We start from the raw sequence: 22,180 nt of genomic DNA, 5'->3' as shown, positions 1-22,180 counted from the left end.
ACAGTCTTAAGATTTCATCTCTTTTATTCCAACAAATTCACAGAGGAAAACATTACAATACATCTAGATTAGATAACGGGGCTGCAACGGAGTGTCAAAAAAATGAACCAAAGGGATGGATAACAACAATTTAAGTATTCTCCTGAAGGGAGAGTTCCAGAACTGAAACGGAAAGAGCAGTAGTCTGCAACGAAGCAAAAGTTGCGGACAAAATGGTCCACTTGACAACTGCGCATGTTCTTGATTTGAAACAACAAAACTTCTCCAACTCTTTCCAATAGATGCTAAGTAGCTAACCTGACAAAGTTTCAGCTCTGTGAAATCCAGTCTATTTTGAGGAAAACCACCAGATTTCTGGTCTCTTAGCTTAATTTTCAAGTTGCCTATTCATGTTTTTTTTTCAGAAAGGAGCAAAACGGTCCACTCTACATTTCAAGACGAATTTACACATGATATAACAAATGGTTTGACTGACTTTCTTTTCAGATTAACGTTTGAATTAAAATTCCACATTTTTCAAAGTCTTGCAGTCCAACCAGTTTGGAAACGTCTAGTAATTCATACTGTCCAAAAAGATGCTTTAAAATACTCCGAGAACATTAAGCTTTAACGTTAGAATCCAACATGAGTGAGTTCATCTGTGTAATCTACCAAACACTTTTTTTTTCTCTTTCCTTAGCGAACATTTCTTGTTCGGAAGCCAGCTGGAGACAGCGAGCTCTTTTGCAGTGTCTCGGGAGAAGCTACTCCTTTTCGCTGGAGGAACTTCGACGGTGATGCGAACGGGAACGGCTGAAAAGAAAACAAAGCAGAACGCCAATAAGGGCTGTGCCGATTATTCAAATAATGGAATATCCAATCAATTACAAAATATTCAAATATTTAATTTCCATATCGAATATTCAGCGGTGACAATGCATGGAATGACAGGGAAAGCTTAAAATATGGTTACAAAACTGTACTCTGAAGGTGTCTCTGAAGCTTTTATGGGTAAACTCACAGGTAACTATGCCCCATGTGACGGCAAACAAAATTACTTTTCAGTGCACTTTTACTTTTCATTTTTTTGTGGAGCTTCATTTTGTTGGACTTAGGAAATGGACCATCAATTAGGACCCAAATATCTTGGACTCCCAGCTCTCTTGAACTAGGGGATGGACCGCTACCCTGAGGCGGAGACTGAACGAGGAAAACACCCCAAAAACCACGCACACCTTTGAAAGGCTCTGATATTTGAATACTTGACAGAGCAGAGGGGCTGATTATTTGAATACTTGACGGAGCAGAGGGGCTGAATATTTGAATACTTGACGGAGCAGAGGGGCTGAATATTTGAATACTTGACGGAGCAGAGGGGCTGAATATTTGAATACTTGACAGAGCAGAGGGGCTGAATATTTGAATACTCAATTGTTCAAAGTGACTCGGCCTTAATGTATATGTCTGCTCCAAATGCAAGAATGAACTAATTTGTCGATATCCATATCCGAGGAAATTAGGAGGCCAGAATGGGAGTGGGGCCTAGGTCTTCGAGTGGTTCGAGGCTTGTGAATTACGATGCCTTCCTGGACGATCTTCAGTGTCTGCATAATTAACCGGCGATAAGGTCTGAAACCAAGATCTCAGTAAGCCTAAGTTACCTTCTGCTGCGACTACGAGACTTGCTGCGGCTGTCACGTCGGCGCGGCGAGTAGCTGCGGCTACGACTTCTAGAGCGGGACCTAAAAAGACAATGAACAGTTGGCACGAGGCTAAAATAAATAGCTTAGCCATTCGGGCTTTTGTTACAACTCTATTTAACTTAGTGTTCAACACTTCACGTTACTAGTTAGCTTTGTAAAAGACACATCTCCTGATGCAGCATTTGAAAAGATTTTGAAATTCTAAAGTCTTATCTTGGCTGCTCTTCACTTAAATCTGGCTGCAAATGACTAAGGAATCGAACATTTGTCTTCAGGTTAACGTCAATTTTGTGGTTGGAGTTTTGCGTGTCTGCAACACAGCAGCTGAGCACTTTGGATTTTAGACACACTGAAACAAAAAGGGAACCAAAGTTTGGGAACGACTGACGTTTCTGTGGTCAAGACATTTTTCTAATAACATTATTTCCAGCTCTGGATGCAAAGAAAACATAAGACTAGTAAGTTTACAAGATGGAAATTTGTCTTTGGGTCCACTGTCTATTTCCAATTAAGCTAAATTCCATTTGTTGGTTCACGAAGCTGGCTATTCGGTTTGTGTCTCTCTCTAGGAATGATACTAGTTGGAATGGACACAGAAAACATTAGAAAAGAAACTGAGAAAAGGGTTGAAAACAGACCCCTTCGTACTTAGCCACTTGGACGAAATGTGAGCATATTTCTCTCTTTTTTAGGAGTGGGCAAGTGGGATTGCCGGCTTGCTCTCATGGAGAGAAGCGACGCAAGACTCTCTCTAAATGGACGCTCTCTATCTTTGAGGCAAACGGTGGAGACGGCTTTGCCGAGGGCAAATTTGAAAAGCGGCGGTGTCGGTCTGAAAACACATCTCTGATGCGTAGCGGCGTGAATCCTAACTGTGCTTCACGTCTTCGGCTCTTCACATCCTTAAAAAAATCCCCACCCCCGAGGCCGGCGATAGCTTTCTCTTTATCGACGCAAGGCGAGGGGGGGGGTTTCGGGCGTGTGCGGGCGTGAGCATGTGCAATTGTGGGCGCCGAAAACTCGCCAGGGGAAGAAGATATTCAGGCAGTAATTTGAGAAGCGGGAAACCTGTTTAGCTCAGAGTCACATGACACTGACTATAGGAAGCCCTGTAAAACAAAGTTGAGCGTAAACAAAAGTCGGTTACAGTCAACTGGAAGTGAAGGAAAACAAGATCATTATGGGTTGGTGTCGAGTTTCTGTCAGTGGGCCATTTTTAGGATAAAAATGAGTCAGGTGAAATTTTTTTTTCCTTCGCTAAAATTCTGTACTTCTGAAAACAAGAAGTGAACTACGATCAGTTGATATCAAGAGACAGATGAACACAATTATTTCATCATGAATACTATTCTAATCAGTAGAATCATTTCACACAAATGTTTTATTTCTCAGACAACTTGGCAATTCCCTTTGGAAGTTGACCTGCTGCGATTGTGAATATATGCTCAATTGCTAATACATAAAATACGCCCGACTGACAATTAGGAGAGAGGCTGGTAAGTCCTAGCAGATATCCAAAACACAAATGGAATGGAATAGAATGGTTTCTCTTGTGGGGCTGGATTGGGTTGGCCACACCACCTACCTGGAGCGCCGATAGTCCCGGCTCCGCCCCCCGTAGCCTCCCCCACTGTACCGTCGATCACTGCCACCCCCTCGGCTGCCCCCACTGGGGCACTCTCGGGCAAAGTGGCCATAGTCGCCGCAGGCATAGCACTTGTCGTTTCGGCTGGCACGACGGGGCGGAGGTCTGCCGCCCCCCGGGCCACCAAAACGCCGACTCTTCGGTTCGCCCCTGGACATCTCCACAGTCACCTCACGGCCACAAATTCGCCTGGAAAGCAAAGTGGGCGTCCGTTTGAAAGACAACAATAAGCACATGTACAATAAGGTAGAGGGTTTGCGGATACGCCATGTGGAAAATATCCGCAAACCCTCTACCTTACGGTATTCCACCATGCAAACCGTCAAGAGCTACTTCACATGTACATGTCTGGGTAAACTGTACAGATGGAATTCCACAGACCACGATGACAGTGAATCTTCCATTTGTTGCCTAATTGAACTTCTTCTAGTCCATTGAAATTCTTTCATCTTTTGATGTCCCTTAATTTGAACTTCACTTAAACCTTAATCTTCTCCCTACATTTCACCTTCAGTTTTGGCATCGTGTGGGAAACAGAACTTTCATGAACTGTGCGAAAGCAAGTTTAATTTCTTACCTAACATTTCTGCTAGAAAGTACCAACCCTCCTCAATCCTACAAAATCCTCCTCTGTGCAGAAAACAATGGAACAATCTTTGTACTTCTACTTTCAAGGGACATCAAGCCCATGTAAAGTAACAGTGGCTGGGTTCTACCTTTTACTCAATCCTTCCTAGTGCATTTTGCAGAATCGGGAAAGGTTAGGGTTAATGGCGCGGTTCTTACTTTCTATGCCCCTTCACGGCATCCTGGGCATCGAGTGGGTCTTCGAACTCCACAAAGGCAAAGCCAGGTGGGTTCCTGGCCACCCACACATTTCTCATCACTCCAAACGATCGGAAAGACTCTTCGATGTCATGCTTGTCGAACGACGATCCTAGATTGGAACAAAATCCAAGGCAGACATTTCAATTTTGATCTCATGTAAAATGAATCTCACTTTTTTGAAGCGGTTTTTGCAAAGACATCAATTTAATCCTTCCAAAGACATGTACCATCTTTGGGACTGCTTGTCTGCCAATTTTTAAATAGCACTTTGCTGAATGATGTACTCTAAAAAAACCTGGATCTTTGAAGGGCAGTGGATATTGGACCATGAACTAGTACCAATATAGTTCTGCATTTTTGCCAGCAAAGTAGAACTAAACCTGCACTGAGAGTGCTTTTAAGGACTTAGAAACTTTAGCCTAACAAATCTTCCCCTGGTTCCATGCTTGCATTGTCATTGTGAGTTAGTATTCATGAGATGGAATTTGGACTTAGTGGAATTTTGGACTTTTTTCCCTGTCAAAACAAATCTTCCAGAGCCACGGGGGACCGGTCGTGAAGAGAAAAACGGAAGTGTCCAGCAATTTGGTTTGAATTCGATTTAAAACAGCGAACAGTAGTTAACACCCCTTTTTGGGGTAGGGCAATAAAGTTGGCAAGATTCCTGCGGATCAGACCCAAAGATCAACATGCATCTCCGTGGCTGGTAAGCCAACTGATTCCGCCACGCACCCACCCTCAGGAAAACTGGACAGTGGGTATCAGTTCCATGCCGCTGTTTGAAAAAAAAAATGGGTCTTTGGAAAGTCGCAAAGCAGGTAGCCTACCTAGCCCGCCCACGTACACCTTGCATTCCTGACTGGAGGAACGGCTGCTGCTTTGGTAGCGAGACATCGTTACACAAGAGAGGAAACCCTGCCAGGAGTAAACATTTATCCATTACACCAAACAAAAAATTACACTAAAAAAAAAGAATAGGGTGGTTGGTTGGGTAAAATATTTTTTTTTAATCTTAATTTTATAGCCCAAAAAATCAGGGTCGGATGATGGTCTGTACTTTGGGGGGGGGGGGCCAGGGCACGTATATTTGTAACAGGTACTAAGTCAGTGTCAGATTAACCCGAACTCCCTCGGCCCTTTCGGCTAGGGCACCTCCTCAATCCGCGAGAATCCTCCAATTTGGGGTGAAAAAATAGGACTCTTCCTCCGTCCTTCGAAATCCTCCAAAATTTCTTGAAAATGTTACTTGGAGGTGTGCCTACTGCTTCAATCCTCCAAAATCCTCCGGCAATTCCTCTCATTATGTTGAGGCAGTGCGAATGGCATTCTTGAGCAGTGGGGTTGATTCAAAAGAAATATCGGGCTGAATTTATGCATGAGTGAGCCGGAACAACACAAGGTCTCAGCCACGACCTTCACTCATGGCATTCTTCGCAATCAGCCGTGCACTTTTGCCATTCACCCTCAATCCTTCGAAATCCTCCAAAACCGCCTGAAGGATTTGGGACGATTGAGGAGGGTTAGGGTTAAATCTCCATGTGGACAACACAGTCGACATTAATTTGGTGAATGCCGTAGAGTTCTCTATAAAATAACTAAGCCCTAGGCCTACATCATCATGATCATGTAATGTAACCTATACAGTTATAATAGGCCTAGGTCTATGTCGTTTGTGGAACTCCTCTCTCGACCAACATGACCAAATTTTGAAGAGGCTACCTCCATGGTAACACTCAAGCACGGACGGCAAAGTAGAAATAAATGGGGCGAAGTGGGGATGGGGCGATGTGGTTAGGGGCGATGTGGTTAGGGGCAAAGTAGTAGGGGTGACGTGGAATGGGGCGAAGTGACTGAGCGTATCACGTACTGTACCCCTAAAATAGGCGAGAGTTTCTGTCTAACCGAGAACTAAAGTAAAACGTATATTTTTGGCTTTTGAAAGGGGTTCCTTCCCCCTTGTGATATAACAAGTACACCTATGATACAACGAGTACAAATAGTACTTACTATTCTTTATGTAAAATAAGTCTGACCCCCCAAAACTGGTAATTATATTGGGAGAAAAACTCACAATTCTCTGATCTCGGTTGCAACAGATCCGCGACTACCGGAAACGTAGAGGGCGCCACAAGGCACGCTGATCGATGATCGAGGCGCAGGCTAGGACTGGTACCAAGTCCCAATAGGTGCTTCGCCGCCTTTGGGCCGGCCGCGCCGACCAGCAGAAATCGATATACATATCCCATGTATGTGCACGTACATATAAATCGATATCAAGTTCGACGACACTCTGATAACGTTCGATAGATGATTTGGCCGTGAAATTTATGCAAGTTTTCTGACATCAGGAAGATTCTTATATGAGAATGCAAACGTCTTTCACATCGCACTATACAATGGGGGTCCAACACTCACGTCTCATTCTAGTCTGAAAACTCATCCGAGTTCCTACACTTGTACATTTACTTCAATATTTATGCAACAAATAAATATTGAAGTACAGGTGTTTCTATTTATTGAACGTTGCAGGCCAATATTGGGGGTAAAAACACATCTTCCGGGTACCACATTGGATAATCGCTTAACGCTCTGAAGACCTGGGTTAAGCACAAGTGCTTGCCGCATTTTTTATCCTACAGGATGTAACCTCAGGTGGGCCCAGACACGGTCCCGGCTTCACTTCCAAAACACGCAAATTAAAGACACCTTAATGATGCAATCATAAACATATTACATGCAATGAAATGATTATTTCTGTTTAATGAGATTTCAATAGTCCACACTGACATTCTTAAAGACAAATAGCAACTGGATCCAACTCTACCAAAAAACAATTGACTTCCCGCCTTCAGTTTCCAAAAAAATTCTGCTACAAAAATTCAGACCATTTCGAATCCGACCCTCCGTTAACATCACAATTACCCACTTCTTCGAGAATACGGGTGCACCTACATATAGTTACATATAGTTACAATAACAGTATATCAGTTGGAAATCTTGACACACAAAATTATTTCCCTAGAAAAAAATGTGCTTTATTTGTTTAAAAATATTCTAAAATACACCAAATGAATAAAAAGGTTTTTTACGGTGGGGAAAGTGCGACTTTAAGTGGCTCCTTTGTTATTTAAGGCAAAAAAATCCCCAAATGTGCGTCAATGTGCCGCGATCGTGTCACCACACAGGGGCGGATCACGTGACTCCGAACTGCAACGGGACACCGGGGAGTTTGGCAACGCGCATGCGCGCATATAAAGGTTGACACCGGAATCGTCAAGTACTGTACACGTACAGTACAAGTTTCCATTGTGGAGGCTCACTGCTTCTTGGGGTTCACCTAGCGTGCAAATCTTGGGACCAATCGCATCAATTGGCCCAGCAAAGACAATACGTTTAACACTTGAGGATTACCAACCAACATGCCATGCAGGGTGTACCCTCTGTGACTGGTCCCCCGCTCAGTTTTGCCAGGCACAAATCTGCCATGTTATGTTTTATTTCTATGAAATAAAGCCAAAACTCGGGAAAAACCATTCTACATGTACACGTAAAATCAGTGCATCTTTGGCCAAAGAGTTTAAACGTGGACTTCCTGACCTACCCACCTTGATTCCACAACCCTGAACTTTTTAAAAGGGAGTGGAGAAATTTTGGCAAAATGTGAAGTCATGGTTTCAGCAAAAAATTCCATGGAATTATTTATGCACGCAACTACTACCCTTGAAAGTGTTGTTTATTTCATTTGAACAAAAAAAATGCCACCGAACCTTTCTTGCTGTTATTCTAACGAGTAAACACTTAACGGCAGACCGAATCAGCATTAAAATACTTGTGCAATATAAAAACGACACCTTCCAACCAACCTGACCTGTATTTATGTTACGCAACAGGAAGCAGATGTTTTTCTCACCCGACCAGGTATTCCATCAACAGTCTTTGTTCCATGCTCTTAAACCCTTGCTGTAAGTTGCATTTCTTATCTCCAAATCTGACTCACACCAGATCATATGACAAGCTTCATAAGAAGTGATGCACAGATTTCTGCTAAGCTTGAAGGAAACTTGCTTTGCAAGACGATCTGGCTACCAACCAAATTATCATGTGAAGTATGCACTGCTCGCTACGTACACCAGTGATTTTTGCTAACAATCTCAACCTGTAAGGTACCACTAAACAACTTAATGAAACGGGGAAAGCGTTGTCTCCCATTTGCCAAATTGGTATGACACTATTACATTATTATCCTTAGAAATTAAGCAAGTAGATTTACTTTACACTAGCAAACAAGAGACACTGAATTGTTCATGAAAAAAAGGTCTAGTCGTGTTCGTGAGATTCTAAACCCAGTTTTCATAGGTTATACACTGATAAATGTGCCAAGGACAATTTTTTACACTAAAAATCAATGGTAATTTTTCTAATACAAGATGGTTAAGATATTAACAAGTGTCTAGCTGCACAGGAAAATATAAGATTGTTTTTTGCTCTGAAAGTCTGGCTGGGTATTAAAAAGACCCGTTATTTTGAATAGTCAGGAACGTACCTGACTGAAGTGGCACAGAATATGACAACCGGACATTGAAACTCAACGTGAACACACCTTGGTGCGCCATTCGAATTGTGTGAGAAAACTATGCTGCACGAGCAAACATGCCAAAAATCTGATTATAATTAGTCTCAAAATTTGACACAAGTTACGTTACCCGAAAAGCTACGTGTCAAACTATAGGAACAAAGAGGACCCTCACTTGACTAAGACATTGTGATCCAAGCTCCCAGGTCTTACAAACTGAAGACCATGGGGGGGGGGGGGATTTTCGCTAGGCATAATAAAAACTGGGTATCCTAAAATGTACATGGGTGTGGCCAACTCTCCGCCACTTGGCTGTCCTGGGTCTTAATCCCTGTCAGATGAGCTCCGGCTGTGACGACGACGTTGGGAGTAGGATCGGCTGAAAACGGAGAAATGAGAAAGGACAAAGTCATGCCGATCCCGCTTTTTGCCAGCACAGACCAATCTGTCGACTGGTCAAATGAGGTGGCCCCCGCCAATGGCTGTAAAGCGCTGCGATGACCATTGTACAGAGCCCATGTTTCTGTGACAGCAGCTCTGCACACAACCCAGTACAATGCTTTCCACCATTAGCGGGGGCCGTGGGGAATATCCAGTGAAATGTCAATGGATTTCTCTACATGTAGGTGTTGGAAAGAATTCGGCAACTAACGGAAACAAGTGTTGGCTATTGGTGACAGAACATGAGGAGAATCATTGCTAGGCAGCAAAAGCTCTACTGATCATGCGAGGAACCCATAGCTGGGGAAAAGGTTCTCTCATCACGAGAGGCACTCCTGCAAAGTGAACAGGAGGAAGATTTTGAATGGTCGACCTACCTCCTGCTACGACTGTGGCTTCGACCGCGACTGCGGCTCCGGGAGCGGCTGTGGTCCGAATACCTCCGCGGCGAGTAGCTGCGATCTCGGGATCTGGACCTGAGATGAAGGAAAAAGGTCAGACAGACCCTGCGATGAAAAGATAATTCGCCTTTTCCAAATCCTGACACTAAATACACCGGCCAGTATCCCAGGTCAAAACAAGTTGGCAATGAGGCTGCTTCAAAAGTGAAAAACGTATTCCCGAAGTGATGGGCAAGTTATACAGATCAAGCCATCAAAACTATTGCTCAGACAAAGATATACCGTAAACTGAAAGAGATTTTTAATGAACAAGGAGAGAATTTCAGCAAAATAGTGGCACATTGAAAAAAAAACCTGTCTGATTAATGGCAAACTTTGCATAAATATATTTGTTACTGCACACATGTTCATTCAGATGCGTATCACCGGCGACATTACGCCAACAGAACAAATGAAAGTTTCAAAGTACTGCACGACTTTAAGCTACATTAATACTTTCCGTTAAAAACTAAATACAAGTAACAAAAGTTTGAACAACAACCTCGTACAGACGAGCAGAGATGAGTGCTCAATTTGGTGTTTGTGAATCTATTGCCGACAACTGAGCCTCGACGAATGCGATGATCATTTTTTGGTTTTAAATTGCCGGGGTGTTGCCATGGTGAGCTGTTTTATGCGTGCTGGCCTGAACGAGACGACTCTCGGCCGAATTCCCCCTTCCTATGTAAAACCTTGACGAACACCGCCCATTTCCTGACAAACAGGCGTGATGGGGGGGTGGATTTTTTTGGGCTGTGACGAAGGCAGGGTGGCACAACTTTGGGCCGGCCTAATTTGCTAAGGAGCCGAGACGCGCCCGCCCGCCCGCCGGTGCGGCGTTTTTGTGTGGGGGGTTGCGGCTGAGCTGGTTTTTGGCCGACGGGCAACTGTGGACCTGACCGACTGGTGCTTAGGCAGATCACATGACTGAGGGACCACATGCTGATCACATGGGACGCAACGTGGCCATCACATGTCGATCAAATGCCATGTTAAAGGTGAATGGGACATCCTGCAAAAAGGGGGCGAGTGTAAACACAAAATGGTGAAAAGAATCTAGCTTTCTTGACAGCCCTACAACACGTCAGACCTTTAGTCTCCAGATTCAACCCCCCCTATTGAAAATGTCACTGTCCTGTCTTCACAAGTGTCACTGAACTTTTGACAGAGTTCTAACCTAGTGCAATCCTCCGTCCTTAACATCCCCCACAAGTGAGCAGACTTTCTCAAGGAATATGACACTTCGAACACCGGGGATTTTAAAGAGTTCCAGTATCTTTTCCTTTCCAATTAATCCGAGGGTTCAGTGGATCAGTTTGTGCTAGACAAGTTCAAATAAGTCAAAACAAAATGTTGTCATACATGGACTGCAATAAAGGATTTCCTTGATTGCCTCCAAGTTCCAAACCCTGATGTGAAAGAAGCCTGTAGTTTTAAGAGAACATCCCAGGTGAAATGATAGAGACTACCAGCCAAACACTGGCACATACAAGCTAACTTTGCACTGGTGACCAGTAAACAGCTTACCCACTGAATTTGTTAGCACAGTCCCCCTACACTGGAAAAAAAGTAATTCCCTCAATTTTTTTTTTCTTTAGCTGGCAAAGTTTTGAACAAAACTCCCTGATTCTGCAGACTTATTGACCTACAAGTTTTTTCTTGGTTTTCATGTTTTTTCTACACACCTTACAGTTTAGACTTTCACCCTAACAAATTCTTCAAAAACTTTCCAAAACCCTAACTCTTAACCTTAACTCTGAAAGAGTTAAGGTTGGAAATCAAGCAGTCAAAGATGCAAATTGCACTTAACATATTTAGAATTTATGTATAAGCCCTGAACAGTATTCTAGAAATAACTCAAAACATCGAAGTTGGAAAAAAAGTTGACTTCCTTGTGAGAAAGCCTTCGGCCCACTAGCTAGTTTGGAGGGGTTGTCAAGATCACGGAAGTTATGAGCTTTGCAGTGAGAACAAAAATGGACCACTCTGAAAGATTTGAGAATATTTTGACACTTTGGGGCTGGCATTTTAGCAGAAAACAATCATGCTACAGTCTTCTTCGTTAAAGTTTAGCCCAACTGGCTGAGCAACTGTCTTTTTTTACAAGAATGAACAATGACGGTATTTTCAAATGAGCTAATGGATGAGGAGAAAGAGTAGAACTCATGAAAATCTCTTGGAAACGCTGGTTTTTCTCCTACCTGGATCTTCTGCTCCGACGTCTGTCCGAGTTGCTGTACCGTCCGCCACCATAACCTCCGTAGCGGCCGCTGTTGCGGCAATCCCGGGCAAAGTGACCCCGCTCCCCGCAGGTGTAACACTTGTCGTCGTAGCTGGCCGACCGCGGCCCGCTGCGGCCTCCGCGCCGGCTGGTACGTTTTTCCCCGGTCGACATCTCCACGACGGCACGGTGTCCACAGAGCATGCTAACGTGAGAGAACAAACAGCATGAATAAGCACACGCTTAGTACAGTTCAGTGGCAGTAAAATAAAGACGGTGAAATTTGAGGTCACTCGGTTGGCACAAATAGTTCTTAAGTTATCAATTATAAGAGTTCCCCACACGGACATCACTTATTTTCCCTTGCAGTGGCGGGCAAGCCATCAGAAATTTAAGTGATAACACGTCCTAAACGTCAAAGTTAAGCCTGTACCACACGGACGAATTTACTTAGAAAACGCTTCAAATTTCTCAGACCAATCTCATGGGGTTAGTGCAAAGGGTGCCAAGTGATATCCAGGTATGGAACTCTATCCTGTGGCTTGCACAAAGGTTTACATTTAAAATTTTAAATGGGGGGCAGTAGGGAAGTACAGAGATTGGGGGGGGTTCCATATCCATTATACCCAAACATCACTTGACATTCCGTGCATAATTTATGTGAGACTGGTGTAACTGCTTTTCAAGTAAATGCTTCAATATTTTCCCAGCTACATTTTGTCACTATCTGACGGTCGATACATGTACGTCACTAATGGTCACTGCTGGGAACAATCAGCAATGTCCGTGTCCTGAATTCCTTTCTTTAAGATGACCGACTGCAGAAGGCCAGGGAACAGTCGACTTACTGGCCGTCCAGGCCTTTCACAGCATCTTCAGCATCTCTTGAATCTTCATACTCAACGAAAGCAAAGCCAGGCGGGTTCCGGGCCACCCAGACATTCTTGAGGGGCCCGAATTTGACGAAGGCATTCTCCAGCTCCCGTCGGCCGGCTGACTCGCCCAGATTACCCACGTAGACCTTGCAGGCCAGATCCGCTCTCGAGTAGGAACGAGACATGCTGCTAGATTTTTCTGTTCACCACCTAATTTGGAGAAAATTAAACATTTCAGGCCAAAATTAGGCGTATTTCCCAATCAAGGGAACTTGAAAAATGTATTAAAACAAAAGCCAATTAACATGATCAAAATTTATACATTTATGTTAAAGCACTGGATTGGCGTTCCACACTTAACAATAAGCTTGAATAATTATCAAGAGCGAGGAGCTTGCTGTGTCCTGAAATTGAGAAAACTGCGCACCAATAATTCGTATCGCAAACACTGTAGGCCCCTACTGCGTGGGTGATTTGCACAATGGTAGCACTAGAAGAGCATGAAAAAAGTAGGCCCAGCAAAAACCCTGCGAACTACAAAAGTACCGTTTAAGAAGCCTGAATAACATAAGTTGACCCTAGTACTAGTACTAATAGGCCTAGCCCTACCTTGAAATTGAGCAAAACACTAATTAAACAACATCTCTTAGGCGAAAAAGAGATTCCCACACTAGGGCCTAATCCCAGGCCAAAAAAACGTCAGTGTCACGTAAGCATGGGGCCATAATAGGCTACATAGTCAAAAAGCCTCTCAGTCGTGACAGTCTTCACCACTTTCAGACTCAAAATATCTACTTAATTTTGCCATTCTTAGACCACATGCAAAATCTATAAGAAATAGATTATTAAGTCACATAATTTTGGGCGTTTTTCTTCGATTCTTTAACGAATTTTCAAGACAATTTTTTCGGCACTCACCTAACACGCACCTTGTAGAACACCCAATTGCCCACAATTCCACGGCGCGCGTGCTAGCTCAACATGCACTAAATGTATGGCCAATTCGCGATTCGTCTAAGAATCGACGCGTCACGCACGCACAGTACAAAGAGGACGATGCGATAGGCAAATCAGTACCCACGTGACCACGCTGCGTCCGCGCCGCTCGAGAGATTATGAATAATGCATAATAAGCATACAATTAATGGTATGGCTTTACATTGCTACACGTACTAGTACATGTACACCCCGACGTACCCGTCGACGTATACGGGGGGGAGCTTGCAAGGGGCGGTTACAGCTCTCCCTAAAAAGAAAAAAAGATAAAATAACTCCGGAAGTGAAACCACAGAAAAAAAAGGAAAAGAAACGAAGAAAATAAAAGGGGTTGCAAACTCCGAGTTCAGTTTGCTATAAAAATATCCATACTTATCCAGGCCCCTTGATACCCCCGGAAAAAATTCCAGCGACGACTGTACTTATCACAAAAAGAAAACTTCAAAAACTTCACGCACAGAAATCAGTAGATATAAATTTAATTGTCAAACATATAACAATTCAACACTTTATACAATAATTTTAGTTCATACATATTTCATAACGTAAGCCTGCCATTGGATTAATATGCAATTTGTGGAAACTGTTATTACTCGGGCTCGTTCAGCGTTATATCAAGTTGAGGACAATGGAACTTCCACTAAACTATCCAAATGATACCAATTATGAAGGAAAGATTAATGAGGAGACTAAAAGCTAACTCAAATTAGTATACTGACGTCAGATAAGTTCACACTTGAAGATGACATTTATTTCAAGGTGGAGTCATGTACGGCATATCATATTTCACACACACCTTCCAATAGAGGCTTTGCAGAGTGGCAGCCATCTTGCAGGGCAAAGCCTAAACCGCCTTTTGTGCATACACTGTGGTAAAAAAGCAATGGCCTGCAAGATGGCAGCCATGAAAACTCTCTATTCCAGTAGTGGTTCAACTAGCACACGACATAAGAGAAATTTCAACAAAACTCTAAATTCTACTATAGAAATGCTCATAAACTTTACTATATTTGGAACCAAACAGTTACGCTTTGAAATTTTTAAAAATAGAACGAAACATTCAGGTTATATAGAAAGTAAAGAAAAACAAAGCACACAGGAAGAACGATTGTCCATTTTGCAATGACATCATGACAAAACAAAATCTATTTCAGCCTCAGGAATAATTTTGCATTTTTATGGCAGAAACAAAATTATTGAAACTGTACGTTCTTCTGGGTACGAAAAACGTGGCCGCTCCTTTTAAAAATACATGTAATCAGCTTTTTGTCAGTGGTACATTGTACTGTTATAGTTGTAATGTAACAGTAGCTGGGCTTTACCTTCCTCAATCCTACAAAATCCTCCACTGTGAGGGAAACCAATGGCACATTCTTTGTACTTCAACCTTTCAAGAGGCAAAAAGATAAGTGTAAAGTAACAGTGGCTGGGCTATAGATCTACCTCCTAAATCCATCAAAATCTTTAAAAAACCTCCTTCTGGATTTTGAAGTATGTTAGGTGGTCGTGGTTAAACATCCTCCACGCCTCTTGTGTCACGAGGCCCCGCCCTCCAGTTTACTTCCACCAATCGGAAAGCTCTCAGGAGCATTGCAAACTGTATCAACAGCGCCCTCAAAATGTCAATCAACGGTCCGAAAATCGTCTTCAGCGCCATGCCGACATTGTACAAAAACACAGCCAGAGGTTGAAGAATGCTGTTGAACATCGCGGCCAGGACGGGCTTGAAGAAATAGTCACCAAATGTCGTCAGAAGGCCGACAAAGAGCAATCCAAAGACGTTGTAAGCGAGGAAACGGAGAAGTTCCAGGACCAGGATGAGGAGGAAGTCCACGAAGATGCGCAGAGCCGCAAAGACCTCCTGCACGCCTCGCCTGACAAGCTTCTCTGATCTTCAAGCAAAAAAAAGGCAGCCAAATCAGGGATAAAAACTTCAGGCTAAAACCCAGACAAGCATTTTTCCCATGAAAAGATTTTGTGGTGAAAGACATTTAATCAGTGATATTGATATTTCCGAGGCAGAGCCATGGTTTGAGGCAAGTCATCCCCCCCCTTTCCCTGTCCCTTTCCCCTCCCCCTCCTTCCTTATCCTCATCGGTGAAGCCCACAACCTTTTTTTTTAGTTTATTTTTTCTTCATTTAAGTGGGGGAAAGTCCTACTTAAAAATTGTTTTTCCGAGGGGCCTTAGGAGAGAAGGCGTGGAAGATATGGTCAGTTTTTGAGCTGGAAGGAAAACACCCGACATACAATCTGGGCTGGAAACCTACAGACTCAGGTAAGGATTGAGCACCCAATCCACAAGTCGGCCTGGGTGGGATTCGAACCCAGGCCACAGAGGTGAAAAGCTTGGGAAAGCACCACTGACCAACCTGACTTCCCCGAACAGCAACCGGAGACTTTGCGACAATTGGTGGCGGCAAACATACTGATCCATACTGATCCATGTGCACCTTGTTCTGAGCCTGCGTGCCTAGTTCTGAGCATGCCCAATACTGTGACAAATGACTAGTACGACTGATGTCACCGACGTCTAAAAGTCCCCCATTGGTGTTGAAGACCCCAAACTAAATCATGAAATGCTATATCTGCTCTTCCCAGCATAGAAGAGGGAGGTTGGTGTGGAAATAGTGCCCTCTATTGCTCATGCACAGACACAATATATTTATTGACAGTAATTCAAAGGCAGTTCAGGAGACTTACTTATCAGCAATACCCGTCATGTAGACATCATTTCTTCCTGACCGCGTATCGTAGAATCTCGTGTCTCCGTGCTGATAGTGGTAAATATATCTGGGTAGAGCAAGAAACCTTTCATGAGCCAAAATATTTAGGCTGAAGCTTTTTTTTTGTTATTTAAGAACCACCGTAGATTCTGAAGAGTATGCACATACCTAGTCGTTAGATAATTTTAGCTAACTTTTGATCTTTTTGGTTCTTTGTCTGCACATTTTGTTGGCCAAACTGAAAAGTCAGAAACTTTCTGTCAATCAAGTTCAATCCTTTAAATTTATATAGAAGCCTTCCCAAATCCCAAGAATTCTGCCACTGTGCAATAAGACCTTCATTGGTACAACAGACATTGCAGTCTAGTCCACCACAAATCCTGCAAGACCCATCACAAGTCCTCCAGTCTGAAGCCAACTCATAAGCGATTTGAATGAACTGTGACAAAAGTATTCCTTCGTCACTGGTCCTCAGTTATTGTGACTGGTCTTGTGACTGGTCTTGTGGCTGGTCTTGAGTCTGGTCTCATGACTGGTCTTGTAACTGATCTTGTAACTGATCTTGTGACTGGTCTTGTGACCAGTCCTGTGACTGGTCTTGTCACTGATCTTGTAACTGATATTGTGACTGGTCTTGTGACTGGTCTTGTGACTGATCTTGTCACTGATCTTGTGACTGGTCTTGTGACTCATCTTGTGACTGGTTGTGTGACCAGTCCTGTGACTGGTCTTGTGACTGATCTTGCGACAACAAAATGAAGGGAATGTTAATTTTGTACAAAGTGTAGTCCGTATAGCACCCTTAACATTTTCAAGCACCTGTTTATTTTCATTAAGATGTGGAACTGCAAGATACAACAAAATTGAGACCTTGGATCGCTCTTTCCAATGCAAAGCCTATAATAAAATGACTAAAAACGCAAACGCCCGGAAGACTTGTTTTGTTGGAGCTGGTCACATGTTGCACCAGGATATTTTAGCAGCCTCGATTTTGATCAGGAAAAGTATAGTCAAGCCTTCCAACAAACCTGTGGGTGTTTTCTTCAACTAGTAAATGCGATATCGGTCCCGCTGAGTCATTATAACTGCCGAGGTCTGCCACGTCCTTATTTCCAAACCTTCCCACGATGCCCCCTTCCGTCTTCGGCAGCGGCACGTCGGACGCTGTTGTCGTCATCAAGGTTGTCAACGTGGCGTCTCTCGGCGAGGACTCCCTGAGATTGTCGTTGCCTGTCGTCGTTTCGGGATTTCGGGCGTCGTCATCCTGAAATCCCAAATTGACTTTCCATTTGCTCGGTCTGGTTCTACTGTCGGGAGTGTCCATGGTAAGTTGCTTTTGGTCTGCATTAGCAAGTCCAAACCAAACAGATGATTACTCTGCTAGATTACTTCCCAAAACAGACACACTTGCATAGAACTTTGCAACTTTGCAACTTCAATTTCATCGCTACAGCTTTGCAAATTCAAGTTTAAGCATGATGATGACCTTACGTTCCTAAGATGTAACTTTTCTAAACTCCTAAAGAACAGTCCTTCTTTGGCAAGAAAAGCTGACCAACAAAACTATTTTGGATCAACTCTGTAAATTTTGATTTGAAAGCGAGGATTTTCTCATAGAGCCTTCACTTTAAAGTCCAGACAGCATACTAAATCTTCATGGTACGGAACAACTATATTTTTCTTTAACCAGTTGGTGACCGAAGATTCATGAATATTTGGAGATTATTCTCAAAGCGGATAGTTTCAGAGGGGAAAAGATTTTGTTGTATGTGTTGTATGCGGATACAGGCACCCTGGTGCCCCAGCGGGATTCGAACCAACTTCACAGCTGAACCTGAATTTGTTCAAACAAATTGAATACAATATGAGCCTTGGTATGGTTCAAATCCAACTCTGTTCACCCAAAAATGCCTTCCACAACACCGTAACAATTTACCTGATCTTGGGGTGTGGCCAGTCGGAGGCGTTGGGTCATACAATTTACCCTTTCTGCTCTTCCCAGGTCTATCGGACTGGCGATCTTCATTAGTTGGAGTTATTGTATCTGAAAAAGTTAAGAAATATGCTCAACTATCACTTTGGGAAGATTAAATGAAATAAAATTAACCTATTCCTAAAATTGGAAAAGTGTGATTTTTTAATGATGGATTTTGCTCTTCGCTGGGTCATTTTTTTACCAGCATTGTGTACTCATGCTGTCCAAGAGATTGTCACAAAAAGCCTGCTTTGGTGGGATTCGAACCCACAACTTCCTGCTTACCAGTGCAGGTATTGAGGAAAACAACAATTTGGGAGTCCGTTCAGAAAGTGCCATCAAAACATGCTCTTTGAAATGTTCTGTTCCTGAGATAGCCAATATGTCCACTACAAAATCATTCCTGTCAGTGATTGAAGTTAACAAATCAGTCGAAAGTTGCCATTGTCACTTTTTGAGCCCTTTAAAAGAATCTTGCACTCGGGAAAATGACAGGAACCCTCAATATTTTTTTTTTGCCCACAGAATGTCTGTTTTTCCTCGGGGGGATACATTAGATGCTAAAGGTCAGTTTGCTCTTCTGAATAAAAAATCAAAAGGCATTACTGACTATATGGTTTTCATAGCATCTGTTCCTCTTTAAGAATTGTCCAAGATCCACCAATCTGTTTTTTGGCGCTCCTTCGCACACAGACCTGCCAACACGCCGCACTCCTTCCTGAGGTCAGGCATCGACACACAATAGACTGAAAATTTAAATGAACAGAAGGCTCATTTAAATCCCTTTTAATCTACTGTGTGGTAATGCCTGACCTCAGGAAGGAGTACGGCAAGGTTGGCAGGTCTGCACATACCATCCAGGGCCTTCCTGAAATCGTAGGGAGGGGGTTCTTCCTTTTGCAGCGCTGACTTCTTGCTGGCGACTGAGACATCATCGTCTGATGAATCCCCCGTGCCGTGGTCAATGAACACATTCACCCCCGCCTTTGAAACCTTTCCACTGGGGATTAAACAAATATTTCATTAAACATAAGGCAATTAGCTTATTGTTTTTTGTGAGTCAGCCGCACTATTTAGACAATTTTGGAATTTTGTACATTAAGTTTTCCTTGTCGCAGATTTTGCGCATCCCTTGTGCCGTTAGCATATCATGGTTGCCCATGATAAAGGACCACTAGTTAACTAGTAGTTGGTTTGTGACGTATGTACCTAACGCACGTGCAGTGAAGTTGAAGTGTGAATGGCTTTAGTCGGGTCAGTAGGCCCCAGGGGAGAAAAGGTGCGGCAAATAGCAAAAATAAAAACGAAAATGGTCGTTTATAGTGACATAATGTTTTTACGGAATTTTTCTTATAACTGGTCCTCCTACACTGTGCAATTAAAAATGGTTTATGGCAACTAACAGCGTGACCAGCCTATAAAGGAAGTTGACTAGACTAGTCCAACCATCGTCAACCAACCTGCGTTCAATCAGACTACGCCGAACTATGGTTAACTATGGTCCTTGATAGAACTTGCCAAATGTAATTCCACAAAACTTCACAAGCAGTGCTGATGTGATTCTACAGCGACGGGTCACTTAAAGTTTCAACTGAGGCAGACTTTGTTGAACTGGAGGGGGACGGATGATTCATTATTAGTTGGTTTGAGGGTTCAAATCATGCTGTGTCCATGGGCAAGCCACTTTGCCCCAATTACTTCCTCTCTCCATGCAGGAGTGCAAGTGGATTCCAGCACTGGCTGGGGAGTAACCTCCAAATGGACTGGCATCCCCTCCTGAAGAACGGAAGCCTTTTCAGATGTTTCCTGTCACAAAAACTGTGAAACAATGCCAACCTGACGGGCCATATTCGGAGTTTGACAGATCTTTTCTTCTTGACAGGAATGCTGTTATCAATTTATTAGAGGTGGGGGCTTGCAAGTCACCTCAAGCAGAAGCACCCCCTCATCGGTTAAAAAGAACCACATTGGTCAGGTAATATTCATTATGTTGGTAGTGATGAGACTGCGACACGTGCATCTCGTAGTCATTCTTGAGCCAGCGAAGTTCACTTCCGATCCAAAAGCCTCCCTTGCTGAGAAACTAGCACCCTCTGTCGGTACAGCTCGAGGCCCATAAGTAGGGCCCCTTTGGGCCTTGGGGGGAAGGGGTCCTTTTGACAGCTCACCTTCTGATGCTTGAAACGGGTGAGGACTTGTTGGACAACTGGCCTCCGTTCACAGCAAGTCGATTGGACGACGCCGGTTTATGGGGCTGGAACTGTGGTCTGGATACTTTGCTGTCCCGTTTAGGTCCTGGGGAGCAGATGTTATAAAGCTGATAAAAAGAATTCCGATGTGCATTTCCAAGCAGTGAAAGTGCCATGCAACCTTTTAAGTAAAACACAGATAGCCATGCAACCCAAACGCAACATATAAATCAAAAGAAAAACAGGAAAGTATTGCCATCTTATCCAAAATGTCAATCAGCAATCGTTGCCCATGACGAATGAAATCTGATTTAGCCTATCATGTACCAGGCTATTTGTTTTAAAATTCCCTGTGAAAAAGCCTACTTTACCGTTCTGAGAATTTTTGCTAAAACAATTTGAACAGAAAGTTGTGGGTACCCCGTTCAACAACGGGAATAAATTGTACAAATATAAAAACGGTAGATTAAATGATAAATAATGCAATTGCTGATAAACAAAAGCTTCAATATTAACTTTGCCAGTAAGTGGTTTAGAATTTTAATTTTGAAACCTCAAACTTGGCTGATGAAGCATTGACTCATCTGCCCCCTTTGAACACTTTGAAAGTATTCCTTAGTTACAGGCTGAAGTTTCCCTGACTTTTCAAAGTTTTCTCCTGCGTGTTTTTGCGGCCTGGTCTCGGTCTGGGGGTCATGTGACATACCCTGTGGAGGGTGGATCTTATCCCTGCCCCTGCCGCGACTGGACGCTGTGCTGATAACCTCGTCTTCTGCCGAGCTCACATTCGGCAGGGTGTCCTCCGGCTCGGAGCTGTCCCAGTTGCTCTCTGATTCCGGGGATCGGGCCCGGCTGTTCCGTTTCTGCTGGGCTGCAATCTAGCATCAGGGAATTATGGGAGATCTATTGGCCATGTGCGTGAACTCTTGAGGGTAGCAGTCTCAGCTAGATAAGCCTTTTTCATGTTTCATGTGCACAAGCTTAGTTAGAAGATTTAACAGAGGGGAACAAATTCATGACAAAAAATAATCCTTGCTGTTGGTGATAGTCAATCTGACGTTGTTTAGCTGCTGCTTCAGAAGATGAACTAATACACAGCTCACATATTTCATTTGGGACTGTCAGAAATGTGAAAATTAATAGAGGCCTAGCTCAATTTTGAACTCGTTGTTATGGACGCGTAAGACTGCTCCCTGGGTGTATTTTCATGCCATTGATGCACAATGTACTGGGACACCAGACCTGCAATAATCTCTGATATTTACCAAAACATGATAAATTTAGTCCAAAAAGAACTCTAACTTTGTCAATTTCATTCCTAAATTACATTTCATTAAACCTTGTTTGAATAATCATTTGATTTCATATTTCCTGCCAAAATACGTTCAAAATAGGGTTCTAAACTTACGATCTTAGCAGCATTCAACTTTATATCGTCCATTTTACGGCCGTCTACAGGATTATGAATATTCATATTTATTTACAAATTTATCAAAATGGCTTGAATAATTATGTTCGGATTGAAATCGAGTTTGCTTTCCTTTATTCAATATGTAGAGATCTCGTTACCAGATCTGTGGTTTTTAAAAAA

The 22,180-nt window shown here is 43.1% G+C and overlaps 3 protein-coding genes across 8 annotated transcripts; all 3 read right to left on the bottom strand.

The window, feature by feature from the left end:
- Positions 1–6: 6 nt before the first annotated feature.
- Positions 7–6,322, bottom strand: LOC110975420 (serine/arginine-rich splicing factor 7-like). Of its 5 annotated transcripts, XR_015423501.1 has the most exons (7): positions 6,227–6,322; positions 4,983–5,070; positions 4,114–4,264; positions 3,268–3,516; positions 2,331–2,791; positions 1,641–1,721; positions 7–792 (listed from the first exon to the last, which is right to left on the bottom strand). XR_015423501.1 is itself a non-coding variant. In XM_022227902.2 (6 exons), exons 2-6 carry the CDS (start codon positions 5,047–5,049, stop codon positions 744–746), a joined length of 597 nt encoding a protein of 198 aa, XP_022083594.2. In that variant the 5' UTR covers positions 5,050–5,070; positions 6,227–6,322; the 3' UTR covers positions 7–743. The 5 variants fall into 5 exon arrangements, 2 of the variants coding, with proteins under 2 accessions (XP_022083594.2, XP_022083595.2); XR_002597691.2 differs by having other exon boundaries at positions 1,641–2,791; XM_022227902.2 differs by lacking the exon at positions 2,331–2,791.
- Positions 6,323–6,890: 568 nt separating this feature from the next.
- Positions 6,891–13,753, bottom strand: LOC110975421 (serine/arginine-rich splicing factor 7-like). 2 transcript variants are annotated; one of them, XR_002597693.2, is made up of 6 exons: positions 13,624–13,753; positions 12,679–12,915; positions 11,811–12,035; positions 10,112–10,621; positions 9,547–9,645; positions 9,066–9,107 (listed from the first exon to the last, which is right to left on the bottom strand). XR_002597693.2 is itself a non-coding variant. In XM_022227905.2 (5 exons), exons 2-5 carry the CDS (start codon positions 12,888–12,890, stop codon positions 9,053–9,055), a joined length of 591 nt encoding a protein of 196 aa, XP_022083597.1. In that variant the 5' UTR covers positions 12,891–12,915; positions 13,624–13,752; the 3' UTR covers positions 6,891–9,052. The 2 variants fall into 2 exon arrangements, 1 of the variants encoding a protein (XP_022083597.1); XM_022227905.2 differs by lacking the exon at positions 10,112–10,621 and having other exon boundaries at positions 6,891–9,107; positions 13,624–13,752.
- Positions 13,754–14,164: 411 nt separating this feature from the next.
- Positions 14,165–22,039, bottom strand: LOC110975597 (uncharacterized). The gene is made up of 8 exons (XM_022228184.2): positions 21,998–22,039; positions 21,296–21,467; positions 20,569–20,695; positions 19,255–19,400; positions 18,362–18,469; positions 17,454–17,766; positions 16,403–16,492; positions 14,165–15,593 (listed from the first exon to the last, which is right to left on the bottom strand). The coding sequence occupies exons 1-8, from the start codon at positions 22,028–22,030 to the stop codon at positions 15,212–15,214; spliced, it is 1,371 nt and encodes a 456-aa protein (XP_022083876.2). The 5' UTR covers positions 22,031–22,039; the 3' UTR covers positions 14,165–15,211.
- Positions 22,040–22,180: the final 141 nt, after the last annotated feature.

The sequence above is a fragment of the Acanthaster planci genome, linkage group LG20 (assembly GCF_054643075.1).
Source record: "Acanthaster planci isolate LZ-2023a linkage group LG20, COTS_SCS, whole genome shotgun sequence".
Classification (NCBI taxonomy): domain Eukaryota; kingdom Metazoa; phylum Echinodermata; class Asteroidea; order Valvatida; family Acanthasteridae; genus Acanthaster; species Acanthaster planci.
Note: the sequence above shows the minus strand (reverse complement) of the source record. Positions and strands in the feature narration are given on the sequence as shown.